At 40.4% G+C, this 13,500-nt stretch overlaps 1 protein-coding gene across 2 annotated transcripts in view; it reads right to left on the reverse strand.

Moving 5' to 3' along the window:
• The window catches only part of LOC133269308 (amine oxidase [flavin-containing] B-like), a 53,694-nt gene extending 42,914 nt beyond the window's left edge, over positions 1-10,780 (reverse strand). Inside the window, exon 1 of one of the 2 annotated variants that reach the window (XM_061453423.1) lies at positions 10,535-10,780. In XM_061453423.1, the coding sequence (XP_061309407.1) occupies positions 10,535-10,580 (46 nt within the window). In that variant the 5' untranslated portion in view covers positions 10,581-10,780. The remainder of the gene's footprint in view (positions 1-10,534) is intronic. The other variant, XM_061453422.1, reaches the window with a different exon arrangement.
• Positions 10,781-13,500: the final 2,720 nt, after the last annotated feature.

Consider the following 13,500-nt stretch of genomic DNA (forward strand, 5'->3'; position numbering starts at 1 on the left):
TCAATGTCTCACTTTCATGCGCTGAACAGTACAGGGAAAGGTTACCAAAGCAACTCTTTCTTGATGTATTTTGACCATGGGGGAAGAGACTCCCTCTTCTTAAGCTGTATCGCCGTGTAGCAATGAACACAAACTATCACTCACCTCCAACATTAGAGAACTTAAAAAATCATAAAATAATAAAATTAGTTTCAGAAGTTCCCAGGATCAAAAGAAGACATACCCATCTGCGTATCTGCTTAAATGTACATTTACTTAAAGTATTTCTACAAAGGACAAAACATTTCTGCCTAGGATATGGTACTACATGAGCACATATGATTTATTTCTGTTAGTATTTCATTGTCTAGCCAAGGCAAGGCAATACATTTTCTTGTCTGAGTGGTGGTGCTGATTCTATAACCTTGTCACTGAGGTCACTGTGTGTGTCTCCATGAGTTAAAGTGACTTTACTCGAGCATAAACTCTAGTCCCAGCTTTCTGTGTGTGAACTCTTCTCTCCGGCAGTGCCCCTAGATGATTCATCCACAGTGCAGGGAGCAGCATTTATTACGCAGAATTCTTAAAACCAACATTACAAACAAAGTCTACATTTGTCCCAGGCTTCACACCTGGTTCAACGATATAAACCACAGCCAGTTATAAGTGAGACCACCAAAGTAGTGGTACCTTAAGCTCAAGCCCTGCCAAGCACAGCATAAAGACAGCTTCATGCATTCACATGGAAACCCAGCACCTTCAGTGTTTTGGCACCCAGGATCAAGTGCTGAATCCACAGCAGTTCTGCCCTTGCCCATGGCTTCCCATTAGTTTCCATTGCATTTTTACACTTGAAGCATCCAGTGAAACTTTAGATTGATAAAACTGGGCACTCCAGCATTTCAAAGGATGAGTATTTCTAGTATCAATCATTAACTCTTTATTCTGCTCTTTTTAAGGACTTGTCATGTTTTACACGTAGAGCAGTACACCCATTCAGTGCCCATCTCACACTTTGACAAGAAAAGTCAGAAGTCTGTCTCTAGGCTACAGTCAGGTTTAAAAAGAAAACCTGACAAACCATACCAAACCAAAACAAACAAACCAACCCCACAAAACCCCCAACAACACATTCTGCATGTCCTTTGTTATGGCTCTATGATATATTAACAGGTTAAAGTTAATTGCACTATTATAGTTATAATCTCTACTCCAGTATTATCCCCACACTTTCAATCTCCGCTCCTCCTTTGCTTTAGATCATCCCTTTCTGCCATTTACAACCTAGGCTGCCTTTAAATATGACAGAAGGAAGAAACAAAGGAGATAAAGAGAACTGAAAGACAAGGTAGCACTACAACAAGCATACCATACTATTGGAATAAACAAAACTTAGCACAATGAACTGGTTGAGGCACTATACAGATAGTTTACTAAAAGTATCCTTTTAGGAACTGCTATTATGAAGAGATACAAAAATAAATAAAAAACCAACCTGAAGAAGAGTTTTGCCTTCCATACACAGCAGTGTGGGAAAAAAAGCTACATCTGGAAAATCTTGCAAAATTATGCAACAGTTGCCTCAAAAGAGAAATGCTTATCTGCTTTGCTAAATTTTGCCTGTTCTCAAGCAAAGTTTTTTTTATTATTATTTTTAGACCCCTGAGAAAAGTAAATGCTCAAAATACATGATCAAGTAGCAGTCATGAACTTAAAAAAATAAATAGATTATCATTCTCATATCTTGACATTGAAGAATAACACGTAATTTTCCAGATTTCTCAGTATCTGGTGACTCACAGGCATCCATCCAGAGAAAGTCACTTCTCATGGCAGCTAGCAAAGCCATCAGCAGAGGCACCATGCCCTCATTCCACGTGTATCCATTTTATTTCATGTTTTCCTTGATCTTCAGCTAACTATTTTCACACAGTTACACCTAATAATTAGGGATTTATATTGAGCCTATCTCAGTGTCACTTCCAAATACCCATTAGGCCATGTCCCAGTGACTCTCTTCCTGTCTTCATCATAGCACACATATACAACAAGGTAAGTGTACACACACATGCACACACAGGCTAGACACTACTAGCGTGTAAAGCTTACAAGGATTTGTGAACATTTTATCTATTTGAGCAACTGAAAAATGAAGATGAATGCTACTACTTTCCAGCATCCTGTATAATCACCTTTCATTTCAGCCAGCTCTTTGCTGAAAGCCCACTTCATCTCTCGATGAACCATTCCATGGCTGAGGTACCAAAGGCTGAGAACACAGGTGTCATCCAGAGAAGCCCAAAAGGGAACAACTAAATGAAAAGATTTTCAAGTGCCTATCTTCCCTCCATCTCTAAATGCAGGCAGGAAAAGCCTGAGCCAGACAGCTCATAAAAAGGTTAGTGTAAGGAAAGAAAAAATGCTACTGTTAGATTTATACCATTCTGATAAAATGCATAGGGAAAAGAAAAAAGGTGAGGAAAAGAGAAGTATCTAAGGTGTAAAATACAGCAATTTACACTCTTTCCTCATTTGTGCTCACTATTTAGCATAACTCACTGATTCAGACTCTGGCTAAACTAGCCTTATGAAAAATAACTCATATTGGAACAAAAGAGGTGTGTTGCTCCAGTATTTAATATGTTCAAACAAAGAGCTATACAGCTTGCAGGTTTATATGCAAGCTCTCCAGGTAACCATGATGCACAGTATGCAGCGGCTGTTTGATCAGCTGTTGCCATGTGCAGTCAACCAAATAGACTGCATTCAACGCTTCACGTATGAATTATACCGCCAAAATAAAGATGAGTTGGCTGGGAGGCAGGAGGCTACAAAGGCACCTTTCCTCTACCCCCTCTCCCTCACACCCAACTGAGTTATATGGTAGCAACTGAAAAATGTGAAGAAGTTGAATAGTACAAAGTAGTATTTGTAATACGAAAAGGTTTCAAATGAATTAAAACTTTATGGAATTCTTCAACCTCCTGAAACATGACGTGTCGAACAGCGGTCATCACCATAACCTAAGCCTTGTAACTGTAAGATGCCAGAAGCTCTAAGGAATCATAGCCAGACTCTTCAGTGTTAAGTCAGTGTTAAAAATTAGCACATCTATGATGTGTTGTGCCATTTACACCAGTTATCAGAAATAGCTCATGAAGTCTCAAATTTTCTAGACTGAACTACTTTGTCTTCTGGTCATAGTAACAATTCGTGGAGTGAGCAGAGTTTCTATGGGACTCCACACTGACATTACTGGTAATCAAGCTGTTCAAACAAAAAACTTTCAGGACAGAAAAGGTTGCACAAAATACAAGTGCATGGGTGGGTTATTAAAAAGGATACTAGAAATTAATGTTTCAAATACCAACATGGTGTTGTACACTCTCATTGACCACTGAAATCAGCAAAAATACTTTAAACGGGGATCATGCAACATTACAAAATCATAAACCTTGGACACAAATCAGTCCATAAGAAAATAAAGCCAGCCAGATGAAAAATCACATCTTTTTAAACCATCTCACAAGGCAGCAGGAACCTTTACATCCAACTTCAGTTTACAGAGATGAAATAGCTATCAGCCCAGAAAGAAAATCATGTTAAGTTCAAAAATGGTTGCATAAAAATTAAATTATTTAAACTGTAAGGAGGTTAATGGAATTTCCTCAGGGATTGAAGCCCAGCTGAAGCTCTGGAGCCCTCAGCATTGGAAAGACATGGACCTGTTGGAGTGCGTACAAAGGAGGGCCACAAATATTATCAGAGGGGTGGAACACCTGTAAGAACAGGCTGAAAGAGTTTGGGTTGTTTAGACTGGAGAAGGCTCTGGGAAGACCTTATAGCAGCCAGGTCTTGAGGACAAATGTTTAGTGGGGCATGTTATGATTGGACAAGGGGTAATGGTTTTAAAGTAAAAGAGGACAGATTTAGACTTGCTATAAAGAAGAAATTCTTTTCAATGAGGATGGTGAAATACTAGCACAGGTTGCCCAGGGAAGTGGTAGATGCCCCATCCCTGGAAGCATTCAAGGTCAGGCTAGATGGGGCTCTGAGCAACCTGATCTAGTTGAAGATGTCCCTGCTCATTAGAAGGGAATTGGACTATATGATCTTTAAAGGTGCCATCTAACCTAAACTATTCTGCGATTCTATGGCTGATGACTGATTTAAGAAACATAACTGAGAGCTCTAATAGCATCATAACACATTCTCTGTAAAGGAAAACCAAAAGAAGGTCTGCAATCCACTATGGCATTGCTCAGCAAATTTTTATAACCATGGTAAACTTCACCATTGTATCAGAGCACTCTGTGAAGTAGCTGCTGTAGAACTGAGAAAAAACACAAAGGCAAGCCACTCTCTTCTGGGAAACGGCATTGAGAATATGGCTTTTTATCTTCAAATAACAGAATTACTTAGCCACAGTTGTCCCTTGTGCTACAAAGAATGAAGCTGTGCCAGAGGGAAATGTGCCAACACCGCCCAGATTGTTTACATACAGAACAGTAACTTCAGAAGAAGAAAAGCCTTCTCAATTGACTAAATTATGCATAAGACCTTATTTATTGTCATTAGCTGCCGTGTGAGATTCGTAAACATAAAGCAAACTCACTATTAGTTTATGATACCACAAGCAGCGCTGGAAGTTTACCTCTGGGACTATCAGGGCTGTGTAAAGCAGCCTGAGCAGTGTGGGCTACTTAGGCAGTACAAACGTGCCTGCTTAGCTTTTTGCCACAGCCCTCCACCTTTTGATAAGACCACCTCCATTCATCACTTGTCCTTAAGTCCTTATGTACTCCTGAGATCCTGTTGGATAGCTTGAATGCTCCCAGGATGAAGCCAGATCAGTGGGCTGCTCCTCACAGCCTCTGGACTGTGGGCACCAGCTTTTGACCCAGACTTGTGTCACTGTGGTGACTGACATTTTCCTATTTGCTGGAGACTGACACTTCTGGTCACTTGCTACAGCAATGGAAGCGTGCTGCATTGTGCCTGTCATGGTTTAAAGTTATCCCTGTACTTGATGCTGCCAAGGAGTAATATGAGCAAAACAAAATTAGCAAGTGCACACAATGTAAATTTTTGGCAATCTCTTGATATTACAAGCAAAATAAAAAAAAAAGAAAAAAGTAGGCAAGAAGATGTAGAGGACACAGGCGTGTATCTGTGGTCAGGATGACCAAGTAAATTATTTTGAACTGTATCTTCATGGGAGAAGAGCACAGAATTGAAATGCTTACTCTTTCTACATAACTACTTTTCACCCTCAAAACTAAAAGTATCGCAAGACAGAAAATTTGCAGTGTCTGTGTTAGCAAATAGTGCAGAAGAGCAGAACTGACAAGTGTAACAGTTCTACCCTGAATACTCACTATCCCTACTACATCCATGAAAGGGGCTTTATTTCAGACAACCTCTTGCATAGTCTTACAGGCTCAAAAGGTGAGCTCCTAGAGCATGTCTTAACTTCCAGTCTTATTCAAAAAGTTGTCCAATGCATATGCTCTGATCCTGCTCTTTGGTGCACACCACAGGAAGTAGCATCAATCAGGAGATTTACTCAAGGTACACACGTAATCCAAACCAATACATTAATGCAGATGACTACCTTCCACCATATGCAGTGTGATTAGGTTCTAATCAAGTGCTAGTTTAGACTGAAAAATCCAACAAAATAAAGCACCACTGCAGGTGGTTTCCCAAGTAAACAATGCACTGAACTTCCCTACAAAGAACTTTCAGCCTCTCCTGTGTTTAATCTTGTTTGTAAAAAACAATTTTTTTTTTAATTATGCAATTCAGCAATACAGGATAGAACCCTGTGGTCTGTGCAGTTTGCAACCCCGACATCAGCTTCTACACACAAACTTGGATTCTCCATCAGTTATTTCCGTAACACTAAGGAATCCCTTGCCCAAAGTTTTGGCACCCTAACTTACCTTTTCTGCTCTTTCCAGGGTGGTTTTCACATTTTGTTGAACAGACTGAATGAACTTTCTCTAATACTACCTTTTCATAATGGTTAAATAAGCTAATGTAAAAGCTTTCCTTAATGATGCATTTCTCTGAGCCTTGGGAGATGGGATGGCTCCTGCAGGTAGACTCAAAAGCTTCTTATCAAATCAACTTTCAGACCAATTAGGAGTGAATCACAATCAGTGAACTGCAAGTACTGTCCCTGCTGACTAGGCTACTAAAATATTTCACAGCATTATGCAGTTGCCTTCTGTCCTGTTCACTGTGAATTGCCAAGTGGTTTTAGGAAATATCTAGAAGTCAAACAGCTGGCTTTGCCAAACTGCCTCAGACTGCTTTGCAGTAGCCATGAGAGTAATTGAATACAAAAGGAAGTACCCTCTGATGGCAGATACAGATGACCAAGAACGTGAATTAAGAGCTTCATCACGTCAACTGATGGGGACATGGATTCCCTTTGCCAGCATGCATCCCAGAGAGGCTGAAATTGATGGTGAGGGTCATAGTACTCCCACAGATGGATCCATTCCACTTCATTACGTACAGCTATTACATTCATGTCACATTTTGTTTTGGTCTGGGGTTTTTTCTTCTCCAAGTGGGTGTCTAATATAGGATTCCAAAAACAGTGGCTTGTTTAGCAAACTATCTTTTCAAATTAGGAGTATTATGACACAGCAAATTACTATTAGAAAGCAAAGAGAAACAAGTAACTAGGGAGGTTATATGTCTCATGTATACTTTTCTTACAATATCCCCTAGTTTTGTTTTGAAAAACAATTTTGCCCTCAGTTTCAGTCTATTTTAAAACAAATAGAAAATCTTCAGATAATAGCCCCCAGAGCAGCTGATCTGTTTTGGGTTTTTGTTTTGTTTTGTTTTCTTTTAAAGTAATTTGAAACTGGCTCACAGATGCAGTGAGAGCTGCTGTAATTACACAAAGTATTAGATTAGCATATAAATAGAAAGCAAGGCTTAAGAAGAAGAGTAGAGAGTATAGGGGTATTTCAAGATGAACAGGTATCTAAATACTAGATATAGATAAAATATTTCTATTGAAATGTTAAAGTAGGTTTTGGTTCACCATAATTAAGAAAAGGCTTCACCTTTCAGATTAAGGAAAAAAAAAATCAGTTAACCTCACTTTGACTGTAAAATCTGTGCACCAGGAATTTAAGAGCAGCATTTTCTCAGGTAGGAGTGGTGTTAACATTAGGATAAAATCTGGTAACTTCTTTAACAACAAAAAAAGGAAACAGGTCCCCATAGCAAAAGCAGGGACCGGAAGGCACTTTTGAAAACAAGTGGAGGAAGTATTTAAATGAAACCTCTGAACAGATTCCAAAATTTGATTTTAAGAAAATTTCTGTTACCGGTGTCTCAATTGAGAAGATAAGCAAGTTTGATGACATAACCTCATAGTTTTTTCACAGTCGTTTCCACCCTCTTCATTGAGGAGCCCTTCAAAGAAAAAGGGTCAGCTCTGAGCAAACAGAAGGACCTGTCACAATGCAAGTTCCAGCTCCATGAGGACATTTTATGCTTGTGATCTAAACACTCTTTAATACTAGGCATGCTACACAGTGTTTTCACACATGCATTTTTAAGTTAGGAATTTTTTCTTTTAAAGTATTCCTCTTTAATCTACATCATTCACAAAAAAAAATCAAGGACTTCAGCAGATGTTTTACTCATACAACAGAATCTACTCCTCAGTAAATTCTCCATTCCTCAGAGGTTATCAGCTCTGTTGAGATGATCTGAGATCTTCAGAGAAGCCACAGACCATTTTTTTTACTTGAAAGAAATTAATAAAGACTAATTAGAGAAGATTTTCATTACAGAACACTTAAATTAGCCACTTCTTTAGTTTTATTCTTTGCTTTTCAACAAACCTGCATTAAAGGACATTGGAAATGATTCAGCAAAGGAAGTGGTATCTTCAGATACATCAGCCCCTTCAGAGAACAGTGATTCTCAGGGTTGTGAAGGTCTCTGCACTGCTATTCCATTATCAGGTTTTCTTACTCCTAAAATTTTAGGCCATACTAATTAAATCTGGGTAAAAAGATGGGCAGAACTGCTGCCCAAGAGGGTCAGCAAAGGGACAGCTTGCATTAACCTAAATAAATAAATAAGAAATAGCAGAGAGAGTGCAACACGTTTGCTCGCATCAGCACAGAAACTCTTTTATTTCTTCTGCAATTATCTGCTTTGCTTATGGCTGTAGTGGATAACTCAAGCACACCTGAATGCTATGAGCACTTTCTGCTGTTTTACAGCTGTGCACCGACTGATGCCTTCCTCACCTAAAGGCAGTAATCGTAGAGTCTTGGTTGGATGCACCTCAAAAGGCTCAAAACCAGTGACTTTCTGAAGGAATAATCATCAAATCTGGGGGAATAACAACCTGGTCTCTGAGGAGCGACCCATTTTAAAAATCATGTACTTCATTCTCCAGTGGACAGGAGACGAGATCTCTGCAGCAGTTTGGCACATCAGGAGGAGTTTTCAGTCTGAGCAAGGAGATACATAACTATAGCTTCAGCACCTGGCTGCAAGGTCAATGATTCACAGGGAAGCATGTGGGCAGAAGGCAGAGGTGAATCAGGAGCAGTACAGAGTAGTGAAAGTGACTGAAGAGAGCTGCTTAGTCAACAGTAATTTTTATGTGCGTAAAATTTTCCAGTCTCTGGGGCCTCTTCTGGCTTTCTCCAGGTAGGAGAAAAGTTGCAACAGCATGAAACTAGTGATTTGGTGAGGATTTAGTGTAAAAGGAAGTAAATAGAAAACTGGTTCCTCACACTCCCCCTGCCACTTGCTGCTGCCTGCAGGTAGCAAACAGTGAAGCCCATGATGTAATGTGGTATAGAGCTGCTTCTCTGCTCTCACTGCTGCTTCAGAAAAACATGTGGGCTGTGCAGACCTGCCATGAAAATATTCCCATGGCAACCATGAAAGATAAGGGTATGTTAAAAGCTGTTACACTAACTCCTTCACTCCAACTCATTCAACAGAGGGAAGGTAGCACTACTCTGCATAAAAACATACCACTGGAAGTGTTTTTGCTAAGAAGGCATGGCTAGATAGTTACCACTGGTTAATTTTCATACTTGACTTTCGCTGCAAAACACAGCACAAATTAAAATTCGCCATAACAGAATCAACCTTGCTTCATAGAAAAGCGATTGTTAGTTTCTGCTAATCACACAAACATACTTGAATTCAATAATTATTCAGCAGTTTGTTATCAGAGGATCATCCTTAGGAAGTAATGCCAATGATTTTGTTCACTGCATTTTGTATCTCATTTGAACTGTACGCTGCACGCTTTAATATAATGGTTAAACAGACATCTAGAATTATATAGAAATAAGTAGTGAAAATTAAAAGCCATGTAAAAAGAAAAAAGATTAATGAAATAATGTTTTGTCACATATCTTGAGTAATTTGTTTGTAGCTTGGCAAGAGATACTACTTGGATGTGTGGCCACATGCATACTCAGTACAGGATCATAGAATCATTTATGTTGGAAAAGACCTTTCAGATGCACTGAGATTAACACACAGCACAGGAGTTATCACACTACATACCTCCCAACACTAAAAAAACAAAACAAAACACAACTGCTTGACATGTCAAAGGCACAAAAAAAAAAAAACCCAAACTGTTGCACATAGACAGTTTATTGGGCACTTGTATCTCAGAACAAAACATGAGACAGATTGACTCTGGGCAGACACAGAGGTGCTCTAGCCAGGATTAGGTTAAGAACAGCAGATTGCTACTCAGTGCAAGATGCTTTCCAGGCCTGCTGTCCATGTATTCTATATATAAAAACCAGAAAAAATAAAGTAAATAAATGATAATACATTTAAAATAGACATATTAATAAACTAATAAAATATCTAAATAATTGTAAAATAATAAAATAATAATGTGATCATAATATAGCAAAAATATACAAATTATAAAAAAAGATTAAAAAAATCTGTTAAGAAATAGTACTATAATGAAACAAAGAGAATAAAATAATAAAAACCCCAAGAAATAATAAGATTAAAATAAATTATATTAAAATTAATAAACTAAAAATCGATAAATGGAAATTAATTAAAAAAAAATTTACTTTACTAAGAAATAACAAATTAAGAATAAGGGATAAAATTAACAACATTAAGACTTGATTAAATAAAAATTAATAAAATTAATATTAATTGATATCAGATGAAGTGTAAGAAAATCAAAACCAATAAAATACTGCCTGCCCCATGTGGCATTCAACCCCAGTTACGGGGACTCCACTCCACCAGCTTTACGAGGCACTCGGGACGCGGTCGCACCTCCCGCTTAGGGCCGAGGAGGTGGATGAGGCGAGAGACAGCGCAGCTTCTCCCCCACCACACCGGTACCGCCGCTTACCCCGTCTGGATGGCCGGGCGGGCCGACGGCTGCGAGGGGCGCAGGGCGACGGTGCCCAAGCAGGCTGCGCCCCGGCTGCTGCCGCCACCCCACCCGGGCTCGGTACCCCAGGGGCTGACAGCGTCCGCCGCCCTGTGCCGCCGGACCCACCTGAGATGCCCCCCCCGATCACGACCACGTCGTACTTCTGAGCCATGTCACTGCTCTGGGTACCGGCCGCTCGCTCGCTCCCTCCCTCCCGCAGCTCTAGCCCGGCTCTGGCGTCCCCCGGCGGACACCGCCCCGCCCCGGTGGTGGGCGCCGCCTCACGCCGCCCGTGCGAGGGCCGAGGGCTGGCGGTGACACGCACCGGGGACTGTGCGTCGGGGGGGGGTTGACGAGGGCTCCTGCTGAGTGAGGGGCCGCCGACTCTCTAGGTGATGGCTGAGCGCTCCTCGCATTAGCTCCACTCACCCACAGCGAGAGCCGCCTGTGGTGCTATTTTCCCTCCTACCTCCCGGACTGTTTGGGGAGGGAGCGTGCCCTTGTTTGAGGAGCACAGCCCCCGGCTGAGGAGCGCAGGCCTCGAGGCAGAGCAGCCGCGGGCTCGCTGCCCTCGGCTTCCCAAAAGCCATGGAAATATTGGATTGTACTTCTGCAGCCTCCCTGGAACTACCAGGAGGGACCTGTGGCTGCAGAGGCTGTATGGACTCTGGAAAGACCAGTTAGCGGTTTCCTCGAGAGCCCCTCAAAATGCGCAACACCTTGTGCCAGCCGCGGTTTGTGCTGTGCGCCGGTGGCATGTGTCAGTGCTCCTCCAGAGAGATAGCGGCACTGAGCGGTCTGCCGAGACTCCCGAGAGGCTCATCAGGAGGGAAGAGGACTGGCTCATCCAGAGTCAGCAGTGTCATCGAATTAACCTGGAGCCTTTAGGCTGGTCCCCTGCACACCCATCTTTCTCCAAGCTGTGTGCCAATTGACAGATGAAGTCCAGCTTTTAGGATGAAAGCCCCAAAACCTGAAGAACTAGCAAAATAAAGCCCATGATTCCAGCATACGGGGAAGTCTGGGTTAAAGGGAAAATTGAAACAAACAAACAACAAAACCCAAAACATAGAGAAAGAACAATATCTAACTGAAACTAGTTTATCACAGTTCTCAGTATCTGAAGTATGAAATTTTCATTTGATTTACCTGATACCTATGTTACTTTGTGACTGTCAGATTAATAACTTCAGTAGTGATACCCAGCAACCAAATTCCCCCATGATGTTGACTATTTTCTGGGATGGCTGGGAGAAGAAATGCCAGAGGTGCAAGGGATGTCACAGTGTCAGGGATTGAGCCGTCATCTTTAGGGCTTTTTATATGGTTATCAGAATGCTACATTTATATTTCTGAAGTTCAGGATGGTTCTGGTAGGAGGAGAGAAGGAAAAGGAGTGAAAGAGGAAGAAGAGAGGGCAGTAGCCCTGATTTATTTGTCTCTGTGCTTTTTTTTTTTTTTTTCATTTCCTTTTAATTATTTTCTGAAGGTGAGAAATCAACCAATATACTTCAGAACTTGAACTGGATTTGTTTCTGAGGGTGCTAGTCCTAAGTAGTTAGCTAGTACACATATTCCTTTTGATGGTGGTCAGCCATACCTAATATGTTTAATATCTAGGATATTTTACTGTATATGACATTTGGGTCTCATTTCATCCCTGTAGTTACAAAGATCGTAACTGCAATTAGGTTCTGTATCTGGAACTGCAATTCCAGATTATTTTAGACATTCAATTCTATTTTGCACTGGTGAAGTCTGCTTTGATCAAACTAATCTTTTGCTTTAAAAAATTATGAAAATTTGTAGGGAAAAGAAAAAAAAGAAAAGGAAGGAAGTATTGCTCCTTATCCCAATTTTCTCTTTTTTTCTTGTTCCATCTAAGGTCTGTTCTCTAGATCTTTACCTAGCTGTTTAATACCCTTTCTTGTACTTTCAGATGTGATCTTTTTCTTGTAGAGGCCGTGTAAGTATTAACATTCTACAAAAGGAAGCAGTCTAATGAAAGTATCTACATTTTTACTTTTATTATTGTGTTTCTACTTAGAAGATATGTGAAGACAAGAACCTCTGCCTCATTAAAAGTGTCATAAGTATCTTCCTCTCAAAACAGTTTTCCTCAGTGATACTTGGTCTGCCTGAAGCAACAGTATATGGTTGATCATTTGCAAGGAGAAATTCTGTATTCTTTGAGAGATGTGGTTAGTGAAGAAGAAAGAGGCCTTTCCAAACAGCTGGAATAAAAAGTTACAGAGAGACTGATGAGGCTGAATTAATAGCCAGAAAATACTCAGAAATACATATTCTCACTCTGATTAAAAGAACCTGTCTGATTCAAGGATGAACCAAACTCCAAGAACTCTTCATAGTGGGAGACACATAATTATCCAATGGCTGTCAGAAATAATAGTTAAGAGATTATTTCAAACCCCATATGAACCACTGAAAGTTAGGGGAGGCTATTTCAAAAGCAGAAGTAGATGATTTTATTTGGGCTGTTCACAAGGGTAGCTATGGTTACATCTATATACTTAACGCCAAATGTCCACAATATGTAACACTTATTCCTGGGATTCCTCTTGTCCCTATCTCCCTCCTGTGGTGCTAAGGAATAATTTTTTTTTTTTCTTTTTTTAGTGAGAGAGTTTGGAACAGAACTGTATTGCTTTCAACTGAGGGTAGATGGTTTGTGCCCTAGAGCCGCATGAAGGTCCATGGACGTGTCTGAGAGCACAAAGTCCTCAAAAGGCTGCTGTTGATATATAACAAAGCAAACATCCGTGTCATTGAATCTGTTTTTGTCATCGTGGAGACATTGTGTATTTCTCTAATGAATCAATCTGTCTCTGTCTAGAGCAGGTCATACAAAAGTCTGGCCAAACCCAAAGTCAGGTAGGTAGTCTTTCCTTCCTCTCTCCCACAAAAAGTCTGTTTCAAATGTTCATTTTTCTCATCTCAGTAGCTTCTGCTTCCAAAATGTTTACACCATGATGCATTTAAACATATACTATATTCCTCTTTCTGCTTTTCTGTTTGCAGTGTTGATGCTTGTCAAGCACACCAGCATCCTCACATATTGGGATACGCATTTG

This window comes from Pezoporus flaviventris, unplaced genomic scaffold (genome assembly GCF_033815535.1).
Source record: "Pezoporus flaviventris isolate CSIRO_AGI_PZ_B2104156 unplaced genomic scaffold, CSIRO_AGI_Pfla_v1 ptg000015l, whole genome shotgun sequence".
NCBI classification, from domain to species: domain Eukaryota; kingdom Metazoa; phylum Chordata; class Aves; order Psittaciformes; family Psittacidae; genus Pezoporus; species Pezoporus flaviventris.